Source organism: Elephas maximus, chromosome 8, assembly GCF_024166365.1.
Source record: "Elephas maximus indicus isolate mEleMax1 chromosome 8, mEleMax1 primary haplotype, whole genome shotgun sequence".
NCBI lineage: Eukaryota > Metazoa > Chordata > Mammalia > Proboscidea > Elephantidae > Elephas > Elephas maximus.
In genome coordinates this window covers 48,310,999-48,338,516 of record NC_064826.1, presented here as the reverse complement: position 1 = coordinate 48,338,516, position 27,518 = coordinate 48,310,999, and the positions used below count along the sequence as shown (strand labels likewise).

The following is a 27,518-nucleotide window of genomic DNA, read 5'->3' as shown; positions in this document are numbered from 1 at the left end:
TGGTGTAAGTGGGTGGGAATTGCCCTTTTCCAAAAATATGAGCAGATAATTTCTACACATGATTGCTTGCTAATGTAGAGTTTGAAATGCACGGTCTATCAACTGTGGCTGAGTGTTATTTCTGCTGTGATATTCCCCAATCTGTAATATTTTTTCAGAGCAGGGAAGTTCTGCTGTGAATGTCTGTTCTTTTTTCCATCAACTACATAGTCAGAACCAGTGTGATAAACTATCAATTAATACAATGGCTAGTGTTGTTCACACAGGATATACCAGATGCACAGAGGGTCGGTCGTCCAACTCAAGATTTCTGACGGGATTGAAAGCACCTCACCTACAGCACCTAGTGGGTACCCATTAACATCTCTTCCCTCCCTTCCTTCCTTCCGCCATTCCTCCTCTCCATGATAATTTGATGTGTGCATCCCTGTGTATCTAAATTAAAAAAAATTTAGAGTTCACAACTGAAATACATGATTTATGCCACATGATCTGACAAGCATTTCAATGATTTGAAATCCCTGGATAGTTAACTGTCTTCTTACCTGGGTCTGGATTTTCAGGTAAGCTGTAGACTCTGTATTCTGTGATTTACTTCAGGCACTTCAGAGTCTAGATGCCATAGAGACATATGGTGATACTAAAGTTAATGTCATGCAAGATTCTAATGGTGATAAAATGATAAAATTATGGTCCACTAAACCTTCTATGAGATGAAGGTCAAAGAGCAAAGTGTCACTGCGTTGCTCAGAGCTGGTGGAATCTGTGCAGTTTGATTCTGGCCCAGATTAATTTTACATGAGGAAAGTATAAAAGCTTCAAGCTAAATATATATCGTTTCTATAAAAAGTCACTGATCTTTCCTTTCTTTAAGCTGAGTATATTATCTTGAAACACTATCTGTTGAATAATGTGTTAGGGAATAAAAAACATATTTTTACTAATCCTGTGGAATGCCAGATAAAGAACATATTTAAATTAAATATTGAAGAATTAAAAGCAGAAGTTCAACAATAAACTAATTGTTCACCAAAGAGCCATTCATAATCTTCCAGTCTCTTAGAAAAGTCAGTTCAAGAATCTTGAAATTATTTGTTTCCCCATTTTATCGGTGTGTTAGGAGTTAGGTGTGTTCTATCTATATATTTGGAGTGTATCAGAAGTCCAATAGTATGATTTTACTTGAATGGATTTTATCTGTTCATGTTTCTGTATCCATGAGCACTGGATTATTCTATACTTTGAGAGTGAGGCAGAATTTTTATGAGGGAAATAGTTTAGGCAAAGTTTCCTCAGGAACCGGTGGGTAGAGGAATAGACTTTGGTATGAAGGAATGGATAAGATTAGGTTACTAATTATTAGGCACTAAAGTAGTGATGATTCAAATGCTATGCAATTATGAAATCATTCAACTTTGCCCTAACTTGTCCTCAGTATGTGTGAGCTTGTGTGTCAGTGGTCAGTGATGTCTTGAGTCCTTTAGTATAAGACCTTTACCACTGAAAATGTGTACACATTCATCAACTTTAAAAGTGATCACCCCAAATGTTGCCTGTATTTCTTACTTAGTATCGTGGGTCCCAAGTTCAAGAGATGGAGGAAGATGAAATAAAGTATAACTCTTAAATGGCATTTCTCATTTCTATGCCTCATTTACTGTAATGTTTACACAGGGACATAATTGTGGAATTGAATGAAAGGATATGTTTGCCTACATGATTTGTTCCAATAGAGAGCCTTATGGATACACTTCTGCGGTGCATGCAGCCATCCTGTGATTTAGTTTGATTTGTGTAATATAGTAGTAGACAAGCAGTAATTAGTGAATCAGACACCTTGGTATTGGGAAATAAGGAGATGCCATAATTGCTCATTGATCTACAAATATTCATTTGCATCTTCTATTTTTGACTACCATAATTTTTCCCAATGAAAGAAATCTGCATTATATAAATATATATATATTACCATATTATCATTTGTCATTCCTCATGAGTCATATTCAAACCTCCAATGTTTTTCAGATTTTAAACCATGTTGTTGAATACATAGGGCCAGAATAGCCTGTAGTACTTCAGATAATAATAGAAAGTTATTTATTAACAGATGTAAATGGAGATATGTCCATCATTTTCCAAATTCATTTAACTTCTAAAAGAACATTCCACTATGAAAAGGCAGTAATGTAAGAGTGCACTGCATTGATTCAATATACTTCATATGATTCTGTTCAGCTCTAAAACTCATTGCCATTGAGTCGATTTTGACTCATACGGACACTGTAGGTCAGGGTACAACTGTCCCCATAGGGTTTCCAAGGGTGTAATCCTTATGGAAGCAGAATGCTACTTCTTTCTCCCTTGGAGCGGTTGGTGGGTTTGAACAGCTGACCTTTCGGTTAGCAGCGAGTGCTTAACCACTGTGCCACGAGGGCACCTTTGTTCAGCTTTATACCAGCAAATAAAGAATGGCTCATTTCCTCTGAACTCAGTACATGGCTATAGATTAAACTAGAGACGTTGCCAAAGCCACAACCCCCATGCTCTATGGATTGCTGTTTTTAAATTAGTGATGAAATTCGATGCTGCTTTTATGTTGGATTTCCTGAGACAGGATTGGAGTTAGAGCAGTGGTTTTCAAATTATGGTCCCTGGACCAGCAGCAGCAGCATCACCTGGGAACTTATTAGAAATGCAAGTTTTAGGGCCTCATACAAGACTTAATCAGTCAAAAACTCTGAGGGTGAGACACAGCAATCTGTTTTAACAAGTCCTCCATGTGAATTTGATGCTTACTATTGTTTGAGAACTCCTGGTTAGAGTATAATGCTGCCTCAAGCCAAACTGTTAAAGTGTAAAATAATAATTGGTGCCATATGGGACATTAGTATGAACCTTTCTATCCAGAAATATTAAAGGAGAGGTCTCTGTTTCCGAGAGGTACCTAACACTGCTAGTTTATGCCAATGTAGCTTTAAGCAATAATTGACAATATACTGTTTTGGAGGATAAGAGAATTTTGAAGTAATTTCTGAGGTTTAGGGCAATACACTGTTAAGAAAATAAGTCAAGATAACTGCTGGTATTTTGAATGGATTTGTCAAATCTAGTATTTTGTAAATCATACACAGTGTTTTGTTGAGACAGTGAATGAATCGTACCTAATGGGTATTTAATTGAATGTAATTGCAGGTTTTACTTTCTGACCTTAATGTACCCTACCCTATCGGTTAGTGTGAAATCTGTGAAGCTCACATTGCTTTATAATCCGTCTATCACATGTGAGTCAGGGACCCAAACTGTATTACTTGCTCTGTTCATTTTAGCTCTATATCTGTATAAAATCGTAACTTCTTGGTTTGCTATTATTGAAAATGAGTATAATACAACCCAATGCCTAGGCTGATTATGTAATAATTGATTAAAGACATTGGCCAAAGGAATTTCAGGTGTGTTTTCATTGGAATCACATGCACAAATCTGCTGATGGTGTTCACGCTTGCTAGTGAGTGACTGACAACCTAAACAAGTGTCTTACAGAAATCTAAGAGTAAGTTAATTAAAGGTCGAATCCAGAGGAAGTCACCATAGCTGTCAAGGTTTATTTTCTCCAGCTTGCAGTTAAGAAACACTGGGAAAAAGAGAGAATATGTTCAGAAACACGCGTCAAAACAGAATTCAGTCGCACAGATTCTCACACAGTGACCCATCTGCTTAGAATACATTGACTATTAATGATCAATTCTACGTCCGTTTCTTTAGCAAATACATATTGGGTGCTTGCCATGCACTGTGGAATTTTCGGCACATCACAATAGATGACGGCATTGCAGCATCATTTAAGTAGTCAGACTTTCCTGTAAGCCAATGGCTGTTTTCTTTTTAAAAAGTATCTTACTTAAATTGGGAAATATCAGAAGGCTGAGAGAAAGTGTGCCTTCCGATTACATTTACCACAAACGTCATGCTCTTTTCTTCCTAAGGCAAAAGGAGCAGTGTTCGTTCATTTAAAAAAGTAGAATAAAAAAATATTCCATTGGCACCCCCAGTTGCTATGGTAACAAAATGAAAAGTGGCCTTCATGTGCTTTCGTTCTGTATCAATAATAAGCTAACCATTTGGGAACAAATTCATTCTCTTCAGACTGGCCTTTTGAACAGAAGTACTGTATGCTTTCATTAATCACGAAGGAGGTGTTAGTCATGTACTACTTAATATAGCAATTAATAAATAAGCTATTTTTTTTTTTTAAGTAATGAAGCAACAGGAGATGAAAGACTCAACTTAGTGGCATTTCCTCCCTTTCAGTTCTCTTTTTCCTTTCGAGGAGTGCTCTGGAAGACATACGAATGAAGCACATAAACTATAATTTGGTTAATAAAACTTCTTTTGTACTTTTCTATACACCACTTAGGATAACCCCAACCAAAAATAGAGGAGCAATAAAAGAAGGTGAGCTTCAGCTTCAGCTATATGATGAACCATTCTGTATTTCTTCTTTTATTCTCCCTGTCTCCCACCCTGTTCCTCATATGGGGTGATTACTCATTATTACTGTTGAGTCTTGATTTACTGTCACCTCCGTATTCATAACCTTTTGAGACGGGAAAGCAACTATAATTATTTCAGCATAAAAATAAGGTAAGTAACCACTTTATGAAATCCAACCTAACTGTTTCTCCAGTTTAGCTATTAATTACCTTCAGCAGCAAATTACCATTGTATAACACTTCATTACATTTCTCATACAATTGGCCTTATTTTTACAATGGTATTTCTTTTCAAAGTGTTGTTCACTGGTCACCAGCTGCTTTCTCCTTTTTTAGCCACTGCATTGCCAATTGATTTGATGCCAACTAATATCTTTTCTTCCTGGACATATAGATCTAAAATCATGCTTTCTGACTCATGTTTTCTGTAGTGCTATGCCTGCCTTAGGAGCCCTAATGGCACAGTGGTTGAGTGCTTGGCTGCTAAGCAAAAGCTCAGTGGTTAGAAACCACCAGCTGCTCCTCAGGAGAAGGACATGGCGGCCTGCTTCTGTAAAGATCACAGTCTGGGAAACCCTATGGGTATTTTTACCCTATCCTATATGGTTGCTATGAGTTGGAATTGACTCAATGGCAATGGGTTATGCCTGCCTTAAATGACACAACCTTACCAGATTTTGTGAGCACTTTCACACTTTCAAATGATTCAACAAATGACAAAAAACTTCCTGCAACCTAGTCCATAGGCTCTGCCAGTCTTACATGTCTAACATATGTTGCCATGCAGCATCGTAGGTCTTGTTTCCCGTCAGGTTCTTTTCACACAGTCTCCCTGTTCTTTGCAACCATTTGCTCTGTTTCACCTAACTAACAGATAATCTCAGTAACTGATCTATGAACTAGTCCACAGGCATCAATGACCTGATTCAATGGTCAATTAATATCATTTATCACTTCTTGACATGCTATATAACTTAGTTTTATTTTTGTAATTGTTGTGTGTTCTCTGTCTTTCCCTGTTAGAATGTAAGTTCCACAAGGGCAGTGATTCTAAGATATATTATTTAATGATATATCTCAAGTACCTAGGACAGTGCTTGGCACATACTAAGTGCTCAATTAATATTTGTGGCAAGAATACATGGGGGGGAAGAGCTATACACTGTATGATCTCGTCTTTGTTCTTCTAGACAACAATACTTAAAATATAACACCATTTGAATGTTAATATGTGCCAGACATTGTCTTAAGTACCTTATAGGGATTATCTCATTTATTCCTCAAATTACCTCTGTGAAGATGCTGCTAGTTTTATTCTTATCTACTATGGCATACATTTCAAAGGCAGTTTCTCTTTTGTCTAAGCCAATAAATCTGATTGTAGAAAATTTAGATTAAAGAGAAAGGAGAGGGACACAAGGCTGGCCAATAAAGAGGTATTTCATAAGCATAAAATTCTTAAATTATGTTCTCTCACATGTTTCATCAAGGCAAGTGCATCTAAAGAGACTGCAACCTGATACATCACATGTTGCCTTTTCTTGTAAATAATAGAATCTTTCCTTTCTCTAACTCTTTTTACCTGTCAGTATTTCCCTCTCCCTACTCTTTTCAACCAACCAAGTATTTTTTTCAGAGATCAGGTAGATAAGCCTTTTGGAAAGGGGTTGTGATCTGCCTTATGCTCTACCAGGGATAATTGGAGAGTGTGCTAAAAAACTAAGATGGAGAGGCGGGCACACCAGTGACAGAGCTATTGCTGCTTCTAGAGAATGGTGCTTGGAGCAAAGACAGTGCAGATGAAAGGATGACTTTGTGGAGTTACAGACCGTGGAATTTGCCAAATATTTGGAGATAAAAGAGTGAGGGAGTAGTCAATCGTGACTGTGAAAGAAAGTTTCGAGCCTGTTCGACTGAAAGAATGGTGGTGGCATTAACAGAGGAGCAAGATGGAGAAAATTTATTCATCATGGTATTTTTCTGAAATAGTGAGTCTGATTTGTCACCCTCTAAGTGGGAGGGTGAAAAAAAAGATATTTCCAGATATGCAAGGTCTCAGTAAATGTACCTCCCATGCAGCCTTTGGCAGGAAGCTGCTGAAGGATGTGTTCTGCCAAAACTAGGGAGCAGACCACAGGAGGAGACATGGGATCTGAGAAAGAGGGGATACAACACAAGGAGAAGGCAAAGTGAATCTCCAGGGTATTGGTGAAGGGCCATCCTAGGATGGCTGCTGTGTGGTAGACCAATACCATCTGGGTTGAAGCTAGGTCAGACGGCTCCAGGAGATATTTCTTCCATAGGATAAACCTGATGAAATACCAAAGTATTTGGGTATTTCGAGAGGAGATTTATGCAACTAGGAGAGAGCACGGACAATTCAGGAAATAAAAAAAAAGCTAATCTAGAGTAAACGAAGTTATATAAGAAAGGAAAAGTAGTCAGTGCATTACAAGGTTCAACTGGCAATAGATTTACAAGTACTAGTAATGTAAAACAATAATCTAAACACAATTTTGTCCTAAAAGGAGAACAAGTGAAAGGAGGAGGGAGTGGTGTGCAGGAAGGGAGAAGTGTGGGCAAAAGAGAGCTAAATCCTCATTTTTTTAATTGGTCAGTCAAGAAATAATAACTAAAAGTGAAAAATCAGGAGGTTCATAAATAAATTATTTAGAAATATGAAGGTAAACGAAAAGAATCAGTTAAAAGAGTTGAAAGTGATTGCCTCTAGATATATAGAAAATAGTGTGTGTGTGTGTGTATGCATATGAGAGAGAGAGAAAGAGAGTTGGGGGGTGGTAATGAGGATCTTTTTTTTTTTTAATAACAATCCTTGTAGAATTTTTTTTTTCATTTTCTAAAATAATCTGGATATGTAACTTTAGTAAAAAATAAAAACTAAATTTTGAAAGGAGGCAGAGAAGAAAGGATTCAGCATAACAACACAGATGGATAATTCCAATTAAAGGCTAGACTTGAAGGAAAAGAGAAAACATGGATATAAATTGCAGATAAGGGAAATAGAAATGAGGGGATTTGATTTGATATGGTCTGTTACTTTACCAAAGAGAAGGAACTGATATCTTTTGCTGGCAGTCAAATCAGTTAGAGATAGAAAAATGATGGGAATTTGACAAGGGCAAGAAGACTTGTATAAAAGAATTGTCAAGCAGCAATAGGATCAATTTGACAATAAATAGTCTGGATTTGTACTTTGTCAGTAAATTTTCACGATTTTCTGTAGCAACTGCAGCCTATGAATGTAATAACCAACAGTGAATTTGGGGGTTTACTGAGAGCAAGAGAATGGTTAGGGTAAGCTAAAGGAAGGAAGAGATTCTAGGTTGTTCCTAGTACTTTGGTAGCTATCGAAACAAGTCAAGCTAGACTTGGGAAGTATCAGAGAAATCAAGGGGCTGGAGGTCATAATTGGAAAGAAGAACAGAATGAGAAAAGAGGATGAGAAGTCAGTGACAAAGATGGGAATTGCAGTGTGAAATTATAGAGTAGAATTTCTTCAAGTAGCAATGAGGTAGGCATGCTCTCAGTCTAAGTAGGCAGCTAGCACCAGGCGGTCCAGTAAAAGTAGGTGGCACTGATCCAACAACTGTGAGTCTGAATTCCAAGACCAAAAATTAAGCTGCAGTGCTCTGAGAGGCAAGGTGGAGATGGAAAACCACCTGGTGAACTGAAAGTCTTGAGACTCCTTTGAGAAAGATCACACCCAACAAATGTTCAGTAGACTTTATAACACGCAGGTTACAGGTCAGCAGTCCTAGAAATTGCCCTTAAGTGGATGATCCTATACTCAAATTGTGCTAAAAATGTAGCATACTGTAAGCAAGTAATTAATCAACATGTGTAGCTTCTGAAATATTCAGAAAAAATCAGTAAGGAAAATTGAGTCTTTGGTAGGTGATTTTTTTCTTAATGATTAGAGTGTGTTCTAAATAAACAGAAAAACAAATTGATTGCCAAAAACCATGCTAATGCACTTTTAATTCACAAGGGTTAAGCACATAAAAGTCAGAAAATTGAATGTTAAGGTTCTCATAGAAATATTAATTTGACAACATTATGCATACTAGGTGTGGGAGGTTTATATTTTATAGCATAAAAGCAGTAGGAAATAATTAAAAATGCTACACAGTTAAACAAAATATAATAGCAAATTCAGGGGAGTCATTAAACATGATTATGGGGGAAAAATGTTTTGCAACCCCCAAAGAAGAATTGTAAAACTTAATTTTAGAAAATAATGCCTTCAAACCTTAAAAAATATTTTCAGTGAAAATTATTTTCACCCAAGATCAATTTCTCTAGAATATTGTGCCTTTTAACATACTTTATGCCTCTCATTAGCAGTGCAGATTTGATCCTAATAGAATAAAAAGAGAACTATTTTCATGGTCTTGCTGAATATAAGGAAAATTTCAAATATGAAGAAGCCTACCAATGTATTAACCTACTTATGTATTTGCCCTGTGCAGTCCCTGGGTGGCACAAATGTTTAAGTGCTTTACTACTAGCTGAAAGTTGGTAATTTGAACCTACCCAGGAGCACCTCAGAAGACAGTCCTGGTGATCTGCTTCTGAAAGGTCCCAGTTTTGAAAACTCTGTGAAGTAGTTCTGCTCGGAAACACGTGGGGTCGCCATGAGTCAGAATAGACTCGACACCAACAGCATATTTTCTGCATACTTTTTGCTTGTATGCATTATGGAAATTCTAATCTGATCATGCAAAATGCTTCACATAGACGGCATAGAAAAAGAAAAACTTGAGGCATGTTCAGAGAAGAAAGTGGACCAGAAAACAAACCCTTTAATATGTCTCTTTTTCTGTTCTTTTCTCACAAACTGGGCAGCAAGGCTGGAAGCCCAAGTTCGCCCATAAAGCTAGACTAAGCAACAGGCTGAGCATCTGAACCTCTTGTCACCTCAGCAGTAACCAGGTCTATTCATTCTGTAGACGATGCACGAAAGTGGGAGCAGTAGATCCATGAAGCCACTCCTGAGAGGGAGTCACCTCCCAATTCAGTCAGAGTGAAAGGGAGGGAGTGAGAGGTATTGGAGCCTGTGTAATGGGGTTTAAGGAAGACTCCACCTGTCAAATGAGGTACTATATTACTAGCATTATGATCGCTAACTTAATTTTAATTGTTCAATCTCAGTATTTAATTATAATAGTAGTAAACATTTTTACAATCCTTTAAATCAAATATTTGTTGCATAATCAAAATTATTTTATATAACAAATAACTATAATACATATTTTTTTATTAATATAGTATATAATAAAATATTTATTACCCAATCAAAATTTATTCTTTGGGGCTAAACTAACAAGTGAAAACCCAACAACTTACCCCCCAACAAGAAAGCAGATCATGAAGATACAAAGACAAATTGACATCTTGCTAACATTTATGTCTTCCATTACAGTTTGTGCTCATAGCTCAGCAGTCTACAGAACAATGCAAGTCCATTCATGGGAACAAAATATGTAAATTCCTGAGCTAGCAGACTCCTGGCCCAGAAGTCAAACCACCTCTTCAAAAAGTGCACAATGGTGTGCATTTTTCACTAAAAGTCTATGCAGCTACTTTCCATGGCAATGAACTCTTTATATGCTTGACGAAGGAAAATGCTTTGTACATTTACTTTAATCTTTACCTCCTGCTATTTTCTGTTGCCAAACAAACAGAAGGACAAAAGCAAACTGCCAAATCGCAGGATGTACAAACAAGCGTTATTGAATATTCAAAAGTATGGTGGTATTTCTAAAGTTCAACAACAAATCACTTAGAGTCTTTTGTTTTTAATTTTCCTTATTCAGGCACCACAAGGCCACATAAGGAGGGCGAGGTCCCTGGAGTGGACTATATTTTCATCACTGTTGAAGATTTTATGGAATTGGAGAAAAGTGGTGCTCTCCTTGAAAGTGGGACCTATGAAGGTAAGCACAACTTTACCGCTACAGCCATCCCCTGCTTCATCACATTTTTCTCATTTGATTGAAATGCATTAGGACACCAGATTGTCAAAGAACTGCTTTTCTTTTGCGGGGGGGAGGGCTTTAATAAGGTATTTTTAGGAATATATCTCCTAAGGAAAAGTTTTAAAATACATCTGGAATAATTCTACCCTTACGAAGCTGAGAGAGATGTATATACCCACTGAAGTACCCTGATTGTTTCTGAGACTAAATTGTAACCTTCTAGACGAAATACCTTCAACTCTAGGAAGCATCTAAAAGAGTGCAGAGCTGAAGTTCCAACCTTGTTATTATCTCTGGCTTTCTCCAGTTACTCTCCCTCTCTGGCCATCACTTGCCTCTCATGCAAAATGATGGAGTAGAATAACGTGATAATATGATCTGTGGGTGAACTTCAATGCTCTACCATAATAGAAAGACTACTCGTTTGTACCTAAGTGAACAACAAATGAAAACAAAATCTTGAAAGAGGAAAGTATAGTTCAGTAAAAGAGCACTGTAATGCGAACCAGAATCTCACTCTAACCTGGGTTTATTTCTTAACCTCTGTAAATATTAAGTAACTCAGTTAATATCTCTGAATCTCAATACTCTTAACTGTAAAAAGGGAATGGTAATATGGACAAATACAAATAAATAACAATATATTGACATGATTATATTTATAGGTTTAGGTTACATTTATGTGCATGTAGTTTATATCTGATGAAATTCTGTATCCGTGTATATACCTAATGATCTTTTAAAATAACGTAACTAAAAAAAAAATAGAAAATAACATCTTTCATTCCTACCTCACAAAGTTATTATGGGTATAAAGTTAGTGTATGCATAATTATTAAGCCCAAAGGTGAATCTAGATTTACTGAATTACAACTGTGAATGATATTTAAAAATCCATAATATATACATTGCTGCATAACTCATTAAACACCTGAGGTCTACCAACCATCAGCAAATAAGTTGGGTTTGCCATGTTAACACTTTGATCCTCTACCTCATCGTTCATTTACTCGTTGATATTTAATGGACTTTACTTACTCAAGAACTCACTGCTTTGAGCTTGTATGAAAGAAGTATTAAAATGATAGTAGAGGTTAAAATACTTTAAAGAGTGTTGTGCTGATGTATAAACTAGCTTAAATTGTATATGAAAATAGCTGTCATATTAGTCATAGAAAATAATTATATCAGGACGTCAGTAAATACACAATATATTTTGTAAAATATTTTTCTATGGGCTTTGTGACATTATTTAGTGACATTAATTAGTTTGTATGCCTGACAATAATAATGTATTATATCTAATTTATTTAAATATCATTTATATGGTGAAGAATCTATGACTTAGCATACAGGAGTTTTCCAAGAATGTCATAATTAACAGTATGATTATTTACTTTTTGTTTATAAAAACATTCAGTAAATGGATTGTATATAAACTGAAAGCAAATCAAATGTTCACGTTAAGTTTCCTTTCTCCTGAGAAACTGAATGTCAAGAAATTTAATATCAGTATTTTTAAAAATAGCTTAAATTTTATGTTCCATTTGAATTTAGGGGACAATATACTGAAACTGTTCAAACATAACCATGTTTTGTAAGCTCAGGGTGGGTTCCCCTTGAATCTTCTTTAGATATCTTTTCAGAGCTGAGTTTAGTTTTCTGTGTTAGGTTCCAACTTGTTAATTGCCCCAGTATACACATAGCTAATTATTGAATAGTATGACTGATTTACGTATCTGACTTTGGGGAATGAATACCATTGCTTTACAAACGCACATTGTGTTCTTGGATAAATAAGAATCTCTTTTCTTAGGTGTCAGACAATAGCCATCTGGGTGGATAACTAGGGAGCATTCTCAAATCTCAGAATCTTTAAGTTTTCTGACAGCTACAGCTAGGGAGGAGCCCTGGTGGTGAAGTGGTTAAGAACTCAAGATGTTAACCAAAAGGTCCCCAGTTTGAATCCATCAGCTGCTCCTTGGAAACTTTATGGGGACATATCTACTCTGTCCTATTGGGTTAGTATGAGATTGAATTGATTCAGCAGTACAAAATAAAAGAGCTAGGGAACCAGTAAAATTTATATTCTAATAATAATCATTCCTATTCCTTCAGGATTGGTTATAAGCTCTAGACTTGGCCATCACTTAATGTGTTTTTTGTAAAGGAAACCCTGTTGTTGTTAGTTGCCACTGAGTCAGTTCCACTCATAGAGACCCTATACACAACAGAACAAAACACTGCCTGGTCCTGTGCCATCCGTACAGTCATAGCTATGTTGAGCCCATTGTTGCAGCCACTGTGTTCATCTGTCTCATTGAGGGTATTCCTTTTTTTTTGATGACACTCTACTTTACCAAGCATGCTATCTTTCTCCCAGGACTGGTGCCTCCTGATAACACGTCCAAAGTGTGTAAGACAAAGTGTCACCATCCTTCTTTCTAAGTAGCATTGTGACTGTACTTCTTCCAAGACAGATTTGTTCATTTTTCTGCCAGTCCATGGTATATTCAGTATTCTTCACCAACACCATAATTCAAATGCATTAGTTCTTCTTTGGCCTTTTGCATGTGTATGTGGTAATTCCAAGTACCATTTCTTGGGTCAGACGCACCTTTGTTGTTGTTGATAGGTGCTGTCAAATTGGTTCTGACTCAGCAATCCTATGTACAACAGAAAGAAAAACTGACAGATCCTGCACTATCCTCACAATCATTGTTATGCTTGATCTCATTGTTGGAGCCTCTGTGTCAATCCATCTCATTGAAGGTCTTCCTCTTTTTCACTGACTTTCTACTTTACCAAGCATGGGGTCCTTTTCCAGGAACTGGTCCCTCCTGATAACACGTTCAAAGTAGGTGAGATGAAGTGTTGCAATCCTTGCTTCTAATGAGCGTTCTGGTTGTACTTCTTCCAAGACATATTCATTCCTTGTTTTCACAGTCCATGGTATATTCAATATTCTTTGCCAACAGCATAATTCAAGGCATCAATTCTTCAAACACCATGGCTTGGGTCACGCACACCTTAGTCCTTAAAGTAACATCTTTGCCTTTAAACACTTTAAAGAGGTCCTTTGCAGCAGATTTACCCATTGTAATGTGTTGTTTGATTTCTTGACTGCTGCTTCTATGGGCGTTGATTGTGAATACAAGTAAATGAAATCTTTTTCAACTTCGACCTTTTCTCCGTTTATCATTAAGTTGCTTATTGGTCTAGTTGTGAGGATTTTTGTTTTCTTTATGTTGAAATATAATCCATACTGAAGGCTGTGGTCTTTGATCTTCATCAATAAGTGCTTCAAGTCCTCTACACTTTCAGCAAGCAAGGTTATGTCATCTGCAGGTTATTAATGAGTCTTCTTCCGATCCTGATGCTCCATTCTTCTTCATACAGTCCAGCTTCTTGAATTATTTGCTTAGCATACAGATTGAATAAGTATGGTGAAATGATACAACCCTGATGTACACCTTTCCTGACTATAAACCCCACAGTATCCCCTTATTATGTCCAAATAACTGTTCTTGTTCTGTGTACAGGCTCCTTATGAACACAATTACGTGTTCTAGAATTCCCATTCTTCGCAATTTTATCCATGATTTGTTATGATTCACAGTCTAATACCTTTGCTCAGTTAATAAAACACGGGTAAACATCTTTCTGGTATTCTCTGCTTTCAGCCAAGATCCATCTGACATTATCAGTGATATTCCATGACCTTTTTTCTTCTGAATCTGGCTTCAATTTCTGGCAGTTCCCTGCTGCAACTGCTTTTGAATGATCATCAACAAAATTTTACTTTTGTGTGTTATTAATGATATGGTTCAATAGTTTCTGCATTCTATTGGATCACCTTTCTTTGGAATGGGTACAGATATGAATCTTTTCCAGTCAGCTGGCCAGGTTGCTGTCTTCCAAATTTCTTGCCATAGATGAATAAGTGTTGGAGGCGTACCTTAGTCCTCACTAATGGGACCTTACTACCACCAAGAAGAGATGGGAGTGAAGCACATCCTTTATACACAGGGTCCCTGCACTGAGAACTCCCTGGACCCAGGAGAGAGAGGGAGAGACTGTAACACCAGAGATGATGCAAGACGGTGAAAAGCATTGGCAGAGAAACAAGGAAGCGCGAGATAGCACAATGGGCTTCCAGGCCCATTAAGCAAGGTGGCTACAATGTGCATTCCAATCCACAGACCAAGAGAAGCTGAGTGCCTTCAGGCAGGAGGCTTCTAGCAGAGTGGCGTACCTTTGGGCTTTAGTCAGTGGAACTAGGCTTGCTGACTCATGGGGCCATGGAGCTCAGCACCTTTGGGCAACAGGCTTCCTGGGAGAGTGGTGTGCTCCTGGGCACTTATTGGTGGTGCTAAAAACCTTTGTAACACTTGCCCAAGCAGGGCAGAGGCTGGTCTGAGGGGCCAAAAGACCAAGGGCCAGAGAGAGGCCTACTTGTAGGCACAGCTGAGGAGGCTGTCCTGATCAAAGAACTGTATTTTCAGTTATTCCTGATCCTGAATTGTAACCTGTTACTTCCCTAATAAGTGTGAGTATGGACTGTGAGTTCTGTGTGGCCATTGCAACAAATTTTCAAACCCAGCAGAGAGGTAGAAAGTGCTGTAGAAGGGACAACTGGTGTCAGAACTGGTAAAAAGTTTGGAGGGTGGAGGTATGTCTAACCTTCATCTCATAGGAATCTGCCTTGGGCTGATGCTGATGCTAATTCTCTCTCCTTCCCCTTGTGAAGTTAGATGAGGAGGCCTGACACTGTCACCATGCCATTTTAGAGTTGGCATTACTTTTACAGTTGTACCCTTTCCAAAGAAAGGTAATACAGCAGAATGCAGAAATTATCAGACAATATTATTAATATTGTATGCAAGTAAAATTTTGCTGAAGATTATTCACAAATGGTTGCAGAAGTGCATTAATAGGGAAATACCAGAAATTCAAGCTGGATTCAGAAGAGGATATGGAACGAGGGATATCATTGCTGATGTCAGATGGATCTTGGCTGAAAGTAGAGAATACCAGAAAGATGTTTACCTGTGTTTTATTGACTATGCAAAGGCATTCTACTGTGTGGATCCTAATAAAGTATGGGTAACAAAGGAAACCTAGAGAATGTCTTTTTGCTGTTGGTACTTTCAGAATATAGAGAATGACAATCATGTGCTACTTAACTGGACAAAGAAAGACCTAAGAGCTTTTGTATTTGTCAAACTTTCATGGTATCAACATCTCATAAGATTTTTTTTTTTAATAAAAGCCCAGTTTCTCTATTATACACTCTCCCTTCTTCAGTGTTTGGGTCACTGCCACTTTCCCTCCTTCTTGTTAGTGCATTCTCAAGCCTACTCAGTACTCTTTAGAGTCTTCAACCTCACTAAAAAAATCCATATGTCTGACATTCTGTGAATACACCAAGGAAAATGAAGGAATCAAGTTACTCTAAGCTTTAAGGTTACAGACCTTCTGTTAACAATATGGGGTCCTTGAGACTGAAAGGAGCTTCCAGAACTCAACCCACAAACAAGAACAGCAAGGCTGCTAGTGCAACTGGAGGTAGGAAGACAACCCCTACTTGTTCTTGTCCATTCTAAAAGCTTCCCAACTTTGATGCATTTCTCTTTGGGGAGAAGGAATGGGAATTTATTTTTGTCAGCAAAGGCCAAAGGAGTTCTCTATAAAATGTACAATTAGGCTACTCATTTTTGAGAAAACGAATTCACTAGTGCCACTGTGCTCCACACTCAAACCTTGGTTTTATAACAAGATACACCCTATCTGAAAAGTGATAATGAGGAAACCATATTCTTCTAAGCATCTCTCATATATATACCTTTTTTGTTTCATTGTCAGTTATTCTATTTTAACCTCAGTGGATAGATGTAGCTAAAATGGAATTTGTCCTTTGATTAGAAATCAAATAGGCTATCTGGGATTGCAGTTCTGCCTCTTAGAAATCTTTTCAAAGTCCTTGCTACAAAAGAGCAATTTTGATACTTACTAGAGCCTTCAAGGAAGGCCTTAATCTGCTCCAGGGACCAGCAACAGTTATGCCACATGGTCTTGTGCAGAATTTTATCAGTCTTAAAGCCTTTCTTTGTGCCCCATTCACCTCCCCCCCAGCCTGAGTGCCTAATTCAGTTTCCTGTAGAACATCTACTGATGACCTTGCATGTGAATGGCCTAGAGGAGTTGGCTGGGATGGTGAATACCAGGTTCTGGTAAAAGGACTCTTTTCTATGACTTGGATAATCTCATCCTCACCTATTTGTATTTAATTGGGTTTAAAATAGAAGTTGATGAATCTAGCTAAGAAGCCTGATAATGATGTCTATAATACAGTTTTCAGCTCTGCTGCTTAGATAAAATCAGTGATTTATCCATTTGCTTTGGTTTGGAGGAAACCCTCAGGGCATATTGGTTAAGACCTGGGGCTGCTAACCAAAAGATCAGCAGTTTGAATCTACCAGGCATGCCTTAGAAGCTGTATGGGGCAGTTCTACACTTTTCTATAGGGTTGCGATGTGTCCAAATTGACTTAATGGCAGCAGGTTTGGTTTTTTTGGTTTTAGTTTGGAAGTGGATGTTATTGCCATTGTTGTGCCATATTTTGTCAGCAGTTCTTGACTTGACTGCCTAAATGTGCTACCTATGTAGCAGAGTTTAGTGATATTTTTACAAGTCTTTTCCACTCGGAAAACTAAGTTTGTATTTATGTCTGAGGCATAACCTCGTGGCCCCAGGATGACGGTTAGTCAATGGCGCTGTGCCAACTCAGCCCTATTTTCTCCTTACCTTTGGCTATTAAAAGAATAGAGTCGTGTATATTGATCAATCAACAAGTAAGTTTAGTTACCTGTTAGTATTTCAATACCCTATTTACTGCTATGAGCTCTACACCCTATGAGCCACCATTAATTTCACCCTTAATTTTGTCACAAAGATTTAGAATTAAAAATTTTGAACGAACCAGATTAGCTAATGATTTTAAATAGAAATGGCTATGTATATCCAGCACTCCCAGGAGTAGATTCATGCATGAGCTGGACCACAGCATAGACTGATGGAAAACAAAATGAAGTGAGCATATCCAAGGGTGTGAGAGTCTCAAGGTTAGTTAACACGTTTAGTGAATGCAATTAGTTGAACAATCACATGGTTATGGCCGCTGCCTTCTGATCAAAACTAAACCAATACCCCTGGCCCAGGAGAAAGAGCACTATTGGAGGGTTAATTATATGATTAATAAAACAAAGCTCAGTGATAAGCCTGACATAACCTCAAGAAACATGAGCACCACCATGAACCTTCACGTCAAGATTGAAACAGACCAGAGAGCTCTTTGGGTGAAAGCAGATAATAGATAACTCCCTTGAAATTAAAGTCCCGTGCGGGGATTTGAGAGACACCAAAGAAGTGGAATTAAATCAGTAGATTTGGTAATCTAAAGGTTAAAGTACTTTATTAAGAACCTGGAAGGAAGCTGACTGCCCCACTCCTTGGGAACTGTCCGACGTGCTGAATCACCCAAGATCTCAATTAATGAATCGGACCTGACCTAATTGTCTGGAATGTTAGATTCATGGTTTCACTGAGGACTCAAACCAGTTGTCTTCCTCAACCTACATTCCGAATGCCATCCTTAACTCACCCCATGTTCCCTGAGCTGTGTCTGGACTAATTTCATTTAATTCACCAACTGAGATCATACACAGTCATGGTCCAGAGCAACACTTCTGCTGTAGCATCTGTAGAATGTTATGCTGGTGGGCTTTTAAAATGAAACAAATCTATTTATCTATGTCCTGAAAAGGCTGATAATGCTAAAGTTATATTTCCTTCCAACTGGATCCAATTCTAATTCTAGAATTTCCCAGATTTTTAAGAAGGCTAAATCAAGAAGACCAGCAGATTATTTGGGTATCTGACTGAGGACAGTGCAAATATAACACTCACACTCCTGTTAATGTGGTTTCTCCTAATCGTGGACCCTAATCTACGTAGGGACTTGAGTCCGCTGCAAACAGCACTCCTGGTTCTAAAACAGTTTTATTAAGAGAACTGTGGAATTCAAGTTCTCCCACATCTACACACAAAGGAGTACTGTAATTTTTGGAGTAGCTCATGGGATCCTATAACAAATTTAAGTATTAAGCACATGTAACTTTCCAGGAAAGAAAGCCAGGACTTCGATGATAAAGGAAGAGATACAGCAAAGTTTATACAAACTTATTTCATTTTACTAAATAAAACCAATCCTAGCTTTTTTAGCGTGACTTTTGGTGCCTTTATTATTGAAATTTTGAATCTCTATTTCCAAGACAAAGACTTACTCATTTCACAGAAAAATCATTATTGACACTATAGTCTTGTGAAAAGATATTTTTCTATCATCCCCGGTTTCTGCCTATTGAAATGTAAATATATTTCGTGAGGAGCAGATCAATGCTTAAATTGCTGTTAATATTATTGTCATTCCATGAGATTGAAATGTGGTAAAATTTCATTTTTTTTCTTTCCCTTTGTGCCCTATTGCAAGAGAAAATTTTTACTATGTGAGTAATAACCTAGATAACAGCAGAAGATTCTAGGAGCTTGCAGTTAAAAGTGTCCTGCTGTTCTTATATATCCAGGTTGTAACATTCTTTTTTTCTTTCGATACTTGCTTCTCTTTCTTTTGGAGATACTCCAATTATGGAAGATTCTAGGCCATGCAATTTAGTGTACATTTTAGGAACACTGAACATTTACACATAAATCTCACTATTTATTTAACCAGTAGAGGAAAAACACATCTAGGAAAGTTTTATACCACTTTGAGATGTTAAAATGCCAGGGTTCTTGTTCTTCTTTTTCCTTTTTTGTAAGTGATTTATGTTCAGAGCTATTGACAGATTGTATGATTTTTGCATGCTACTTTGCTTCTGTGTAAAGCACTAAGACTGGAAATTTTATTGTGCATTAAAATGTGACAAAATTCTTTTTTTGTTTGACACTTTTTAAGTCTATCTCTTTACAAAATATATAATGAAGCCACATATTTCTAAATATAGTTTTTTCTCCCAAAAGAGACTAGAAGGAATAACCCAAGCAATTTATTAACTAATTTAATATCTTTATATAAATTTATTAACTCAAAAACAAACAACAACAGCAAAAAAAAATACCAGAAGTCAAGGAAAATGAAATGATTTCTGTGCTGCCACCCAAACTGCAACATTAACAAGTTTACTGTCAGCTCTCTTAAGTTTCTATTCAGTTGTAATTGAAAGAAGCAGAAACAAACTTTTGAGGATCTATTGTTAAAATGAAGCCCACGTTCCCAGGCATAGGACTCACCTCATTTTCCCTCTCACAACCCATAATATTAGGTAAATCCTAGGGTTCAAAGACTGTGGTATTCCTGGTTTAATTCATTTCCCCAAAGCTCATGCCTTTAATTACTGTGATTTGCTAACTCCTGGACATAACCCCTGGCAGTTTTTATCTCAAACAAATTGAAGCTTCACCTGAAAAAGGTCATACCCATAACTGATTGGGAAGAAAACAAAATGCAAGACTTAAAAAATTTTACTTTTATTTCTCAAAACAGTGCTTTTTCCTCCATTACTTTCACAATTAGAACCTATTTGGCTTCACTCATTTGGTGAATACTTTCAAACCTTTTGAGTTTTTTTTTTTGGACTGGACAAAAAATAGATAACAATATTAATGATAAATACTTCATAATCTTGTTGTGTGTACTGCTGCATCTGCGAATATGTATTAGGTTAGTTCACTGGATCTGACAGTTAAAAAAAATCAAACCAAACCCAATGTCTTCGAGTCGATTCTAACTCATAGCGGCCCTGTAGGACAGAGTAATACTGCCCCACGGGGTTTCTAAGACTGTAAATCTTTACAGAAGTAGACTACATCTTTCTCCCATGGAGCTGTTGGTAGGTTTGAACCATCAACCTTTCAGCTAGCAGCTGAGCATTTAACTACTCCACCACCAGAGCTCCTCATTTCTCTTAGAACTGAATCCACTTCTGAAGCCCACCTATGAGCCAAAGATTTGACAGGGCTATAAAACAAACAATAACATATGTGAGGAAGATGCTTCTTAGTTCAATCAAGTATAGGAGACCTAATGGGCAACACCCGTCCAAAAGCAAAGCCAAGAAGGCAGGAAGGGCAGGAAAGCTAGATGAATGGATACAGGGAACCTGGAATGTAAAGGGAAAGGAGGAGAGTGCTGACACATTTCGGGTATTGCAACCAATGTCACAAAACAATTTGTGTATAGATTTTTGAATAAGAAACTAAAAAAATCAATAAGGATAAAATTGTAATGCTTATTTTTATCTATTTAGTCATTGTTTTCATAAACTTTATTACACAATATGGCTAATTTTTGTTGAAAATTGCTGAAAAAGTCACTAATATGTCATATGGTAAAACTGGAGAGTGGAATAAAAAGATGAGATATATTTATTTAAAAAAAATAGAAAAAGCAAGGCCGTAATTTTTATTGTTAAGCAAGTACTTTACTTCATGAGAATATTGATCTCAGTCTCCAATGAAGTTACAGTAAATATAAGTGGTTTTATATATTTCACCTTTTATTCAGACTATGTATAGAAACAATATCTGAAACTTTGAAGTCTCCATTGGTCATGCTGCAAAGTACACAAACATGCTAAATGGTTTGACTAAAAATTTTAAAGTAATGGTTCTCAAAAAATATTCTGCTGTCTGCATTTAAAAACAACCATGTTGTAGAAGATCCATACCATATGAAAGCTCTTCCTTGTGGAGGGCTTGAACATTTTGGCTATTACGGCAAATCATTTATAACACTAAATTAAAACTTAGTATGCTGAAGTAGTCAGTCTCTCCCGAATAATCATTTCTCTTAGATCCATTGTAGGTTGTATCTATATGTAGCAATGAGATAAAATTAGAATCATTTGGTCAGTCAGTGTACCCTGTCAGAATGGATCTGTTTGCATGCAAGTGAATTCTTGAAGACCCTCCAAATTTGAATTTTCTAGTGATCAACAAAAAGCACAAATCTATTGTAGTTTTAACAAAATGAAAAGTTTGATTTATACTATTTTCAGCCTATTTAGATTAGCTGTGCTGGCTCCTTATTTATTATCGAACACAACAAGCACGTTCTCTTCTACCCAGGATCTTGAATTTGTCACTCCATCTGCCTGGACTACTCTTCTTTCAAATATCCACATGCTCCTTTCTCACCTTACGGTATTTGTCCAAGACTAAGGCCTTCAAGAAACCCTTGCCTGACCATCCTATCCCAAAATACACCTCCTGACATTGTCCATCCCCCTCCCCTGATTTATTTTCTTTATTGCACTTATTATAACTGACAGTGTAGTCTATATCCTTTTGTTTATTTGTTGTCAGTATCCTCCACTAAAATGTAAAACTCCTTTTTATAAACAAGTTCAGAGAATTTGTTTGAATCATTGCTGATTCTCAAGCTCAGAATGTCTCTGGTACCCAGGAAATGCTCAAAACATATGTGTTGAATGAATGAATGAATTCCTGGGTTCCTTCCTTTAATCCAAAAATGGGAACCTCTTAACCCCAACATGCATGGGTGATACTCTGAAACCTACTCATTTCCTGTTCAAAGAGCTCTAGACAGTGGTTTGAAGTTAAGCACCAATTTGGCCTTAGAACCTGGTCCTGAGTTAGTCTTGTATCATAATTGTAGTAGTCATGTTCTTGTGTTAATTTTCATAATTAACCTTGTAGGTACTTGTTCAAACCTCCCATACCTCTCTCTCTCTTTTTTCATACCCTACAAAATATAACACTTTCTTCAGAATATAGTTCTTAACTTGCTCTGGAAATACCCTATAACCTTGTTTTTCCTATACTAATTCATAGTGTCACTATATGTCAATCACTCCAAACCTGAACCTGATAGACTTGGTTAACAAAATCATATTCCCCACTAACCCTCCTCACCACCCAAGTTCTGTTATTATGCCACCTAAATACCTCTTGGATTAACAGAAGTTGATTGCCCTTTCTCATACCCTCTGTCGTTGTTCATGCTCTCTTCGTTTTTCATTTTTTCCCAAAAGTATTACAAAGACTTCCTTAATTTCTCTGCCTCCACTACACAAAGTCGGTGGAGAATTTAGAGAACGGAAGTGATGAGGCCAAACCTTTAAGAAATGTAGAAGCGTCCTGGCAGATATAGGAAGATATAAAATTCAGATAGTTACTTTAAAAACAAGGGAACTAGAATGGGCTTTCTCTCCTGAAGAAATGTAAAGGCATTGTAACTAATGTAAGTATATGATGCTTGAAATTCATTATGTATTTCACTGACGCTTTATGGCTGGTTTTCAATTAACTATAAGGGGGCGTGCATTAGTTCATTGTTCTCTTATTCTTAGGCCAATGAAAAATACGTGGAAATAAAATTTTGTTCAGTTATTAATTGTAGCCTGCTAATAAGATGTCTACTCCCACCCCACCTGTTTCTGTTCTTTTTCTTTTTATATTAGGGTGGCTTTAAATTTTCATGTAATATGTGAAAGTTCCATTTGTTTCAGTAGAATCTAATGGGTAGAACGATAACCTGAAAAAAATGCATATTTTAAATGTGAATGCATATAAGCAAAACTTTTGAACAATGCACAGAAGGCTGAGGCAGAGATGAATTTGATGATGGTGAATAAAAGGCTTGAGTTAAAACATTCTGATTTCTTCCTTCTCCACGGCCCCACATCTGCCATATCTAAGGATGTTACAGCAAACCGCATGCATTTTGGCTACAGAGAAACATGCCCTTTGACACTGTGATGTTATTTTGGAGGGTGCCTTTTCCCAAAGGGATCCAGTTCTACTGAGCTGACCCACAGGAACTGAAAGGTTTCACCATGATGGGCACTCAGGGTCAGTTCCAAGAAAATCAGATATTCTTCTTTCTGCTCTCATTCTCTAAGGGTAAGAGTAAATTGTCTCCATAAAACTTCCAAAGAAGTGTCTTCCGATGCAGCCATCTGCTTTCCCCAGAGGAGAGCGAATATTATTATACTTGAGGTGACGTGTAACCTACTGCAAAAAGAGCGGTTGCTATTGTATCTGTCTTTAAGAATGTCCATTTTCAAATGGCATCTAGGGATTTACTAATTTTAACTATTCTCTTACCTCCTTCCTCATCCCCCCCTCCATTTCTTAAGAGTCTCATTGCAATAAACTGTAGCAGTGAACTGGAAGAGGGTGAGTGTATGTGGTGGAGGAATTGTGGGGATGGAGACTCCTGGCAGCAGGCATGCTGATAGCCTGACAGTGATGAAAGACAGGGAAAGTATAAAAAGTGTACAGAAGAAATTAAAAACCTGAGTCAACCGAGATCGTTTGTTCTAGTGGAAGTACTCAGCAGTCTGCCAGAGGACAGCCGAGTATTGCAACCCAGAACAACTATTGATTTTCCTTATAATAGCCCTGAGCTATCCATAAAAGGTTAAGTTATATGCAGAAAGTTATTTGAGAAAGATTTCCTTCAAAGGTGATTAAAATTTAAAGTTTGATCTTCTGAAAGGAAAAGGATAGGCTATTTACCCAAATAGAATACCACATTCCCTGACAATGCCAGGGAAATGAGATGTATTATAAAAAATAGTCCTGCAATTCTGTATATTAAAAAACATCTCTTGTAAAATATATAACCTATACCATCTTCTGTCTAGAAGCAATGTATAATACACATTTCAGTTTATGTTCAAATATTTGATTAACTTGTAAGACATTCTGTAAATACAAATAAATCTAATGTTCTTATATGCCTAACACATTGTAAGCATATATAAATGCATTTAAGAAAGATGACTAGATGGTTTCTAATTACAATGAGATTGAAAACTGCATACTCTTTGACTCCAATAATATATGTCTTTTTTTAAATCAGAAATCCTGTACACAGCATATTTGCAAAAAAAAAAAATTAAATGTACTGTGTTTAAAATCTAGAAAACTATCACTGCACTACCAAATTGTTAAAAATTAATGATTTAATAAAATGCAAATTTATAAGCTCACCCATTCCTTTTTTATCTCAGCATACATGGCATGTTGGAATATTTTCACTTTTCAGGATGCTTATCCGCTACCCACGTGAGTGACAATTGTAGGCCACTTTCTTCAAAACCTAAGTTTAGAATTGGAGAGGAACTAATACATCACTATTGAATTGGAAACCCTGGTGGCATAGTGGTTAAGAGCTACGGCTGCTATCCAAGAGGTCTGCAGTTTGAATCTACCAGGCGCTCCTTGGAAACTCTGTGGGGCAGTTCTACTCTGTCCTATAGGGTTGCTATGAGTTGGAATTGACTCGACGGTAGTGGGTTGTTTTTTTTTTTTATCTCGAATTATTTTTATGAAATATTTACATTCAGAAAGTGTTATAAATACTCATCTTAGAATCAAAGCCTGTGAATAAGAAGTTGAAGATATTTTTAGCTGGGCAGCTTCCTTGTCCTGTTAACACATTTTCCATTCATGCTCATGGCCTTTCCTTTGCATTAACCTTTATTTTAGTTCTCTCCTTGGGTTTTGCTTTCTTTCTTCTTTTGAATAGTTAGCTCCAGTTATATTTCCAACTTAGAATGTTTCGATTTTACTGATCATTTGTTTTGTTTCTATCAAAAGTTCACTGGCAATGTTTGCTTTCTTTATTCTTGCTCTGTTTATCCTTGACTTTCTTCTGACAACCGAGAGTCCTGAATGGGTTCTCTGCTGTATTCCTACTTCATGTCTCAGAAAGCTTTCCGTATTAGGATATGCTGTAGTTGGTCTTATTTCTTCTTCCTGACTCTTACGTTTTAACACTTTTCTTCCCTGCACATAAGTGTAAGTGCCTAACATTCCTTTAACCAAAAAAAGCACCAGTTTCAGCCAAAGGCATCTGTTACATTCTAGTTAACAAAGCAGAAGAGAAATTTTTGGAAGATATTTTGTACTTCACAGAACCAAAAGAAAAATCTAGAGAACTTGGCTTGGGAAAGAGTAATCAAGGAAAGTCCAACATCTAAGCCACCACCGAAGTTATGCCAAAGGAGAACTTTAAATATCTCTAACTCCTGAACTTAGTGCTAGCCTTGCCTCCCTGGAAACTGGACGCTACCACTGGACCACTGCCACTGGCCACTAGATGACATGGCTCCTGGCATGGGAATAAATTCTTAGCTCTGTCTGCTTCTTTAGGCCAATAACTCCAGATGCAAAGTCCACACTACAGTTCTCACAATACTCTTACAATGGTGGATCCTTCAAATAGAGGGCAAAGGCTGAGATGCTGAGTAGACAAGCAATCATGTCCAGTGCACCTCTAGTATTATAAGTGGAGGCATTTGAAATGCCGACCTTTTGGTTAGCAGCTGTAGCTTTTAACCAGTATGTCACCAGGGTTTCCCTTTTGAACATACTTGCTCCTAAAAGGACCTTTGTCCTTTGTCAAATGCCTCCACTTATAATATTTGTTACTATGGAGCCCTGGTGGCACAGTGGTTAAGAGCTCGGCTGCTAACCAAAAGGTTGGCAGTTTAGACCCACCAGTTGCTCCTTGGAAACCCTATGGGACGGTTCTACTCTGTCCTATAGGGTCGCTATGAGTTGGAATCAACTCGAAGGCAATGAGTTTGATTTTTCTGGTTTATTGTTAGTATAGCTTCATTAATATCCATGAGCTTTCCAGGCCTTGGAAAATTTGTGCTACATTTTCAAATATGTGTAAAGAATGGAGAAGAGATTAAAAGTTTAAATTACAAAATGCTGAAATTTTTGGTGGAAGAAACAGCCTATATATGTGAAAAACAGATGCAAAGAAATAAAAAAAAGTAAAGCAAAATATGGGAGGGGTATGTTAAACAGAATTCAAGGGCATGTAAACTGCAAGACAAGGGGAAGTTTTATAGAGCAGTCACTTTAAATATATTTTAAAACTTTATCGATGTTATAAAATTCGAACACTATAAACTTGAATTATTTGTCTAAAGTAGGCCATCACATGCAAATGTAAATTGCACTTAGATGTAAAAAAGAACCCAGAAGCAAACCAGTATAACATTTTAAAGATTGTTTGCACAAATAACATTTTGGAAATATTTCAGTAACTACCACCAATGAAAATATTTAAGAGAAAATAGTGCAGATTTTAGACTACTTATAAATTATATTACTCTAGTGCTCCCTTCACTCTTTCTAGCTCTATATCATCTCTATCTCATTCACGCCCCTGGTTCTCCTCTTACTCTCTTTGACCGTTTGCTCTCAGTCACCTTTGCTTACTCCTGCTGCTCTGTCTGGAAACCCTGGTGGCATAGTGGTTAATAGCTACAGCTGCTAACCAAAAGTTTGGCAGTTCAAATCCAACACGCGCTCCTTGGAAACTCTATGGGGCAGTTCTACTCTGTCCTGCAGGGTCGCTATGAGTCAGAATTGACTCGACGGCAATGGGTTTTTTTTGTTTGTTTGTTTTTTACTGCTCTGACTTCTCAAATTGGCGTGCTAATTCTTCTTCTTCTCAGTCTATACATACACCAATAAACTGGCCTACTCTAAAAATCTGTATCTCCAAGTCAGATCTAGCTCTTAGGTCTGAACCCATGTACAGCCTCCATCTCAATTCTCTTTCAAAAAGACATAACTCAAATTCTCCAAAATTGAACATGCTATCTCCTCAGAACGTCCATCCCTCCTGTATTCACAATCTCAGTAAGTATCATAGCCGTTTACACAGTTGTACGAGTCAGAAATCTGGGAGTCATCTTTGATTCCTCACAACATTCAAGTAACTACCAGCCCCTTCCAAGCCTGCCTCCTACACAACATCTCCTTAATGTGCCACCTCTTCTCTACTCCCAATATCCCATAGTCCATATTCTTATCATCAGAGAGTGCCAATAGCACCCTTACTGGTCTTTCTTGATGCTTGCAATCTTTCTAATACCCAAATCTAACTTCTGCTCAAATGGTTCCCAACAATTTATCC

The 27,518-nt window shown here is 37.2% G+C and overlaps 1 protein-coding gene across 2 annotated transcripts in view; it reads left to right on the top strand.

Moving 5' to 3' along the window:
* The window catches only part of MAGI2 (membrane associated guanylate kinase, WW and PDZ domain containing 2), a 1,497,921-nt gene that overhangs the window by 847,287 nt on the left and 623,116 nt on the right, over positions 1–27,518 (top strand). For both annotated transcript variants that reach the window (XM_049894296.1, XM_049894295.1), the window contains exon 3: positions 10,328–10,447. In XM_049894296.1, the coding sequence (XP_049750253.1) occupies positions 10,328–10,447 (120 nt within the window). The remainder of the gene's footprint in view (positions 1–10,327; positions 10,448–27,518) is intronic.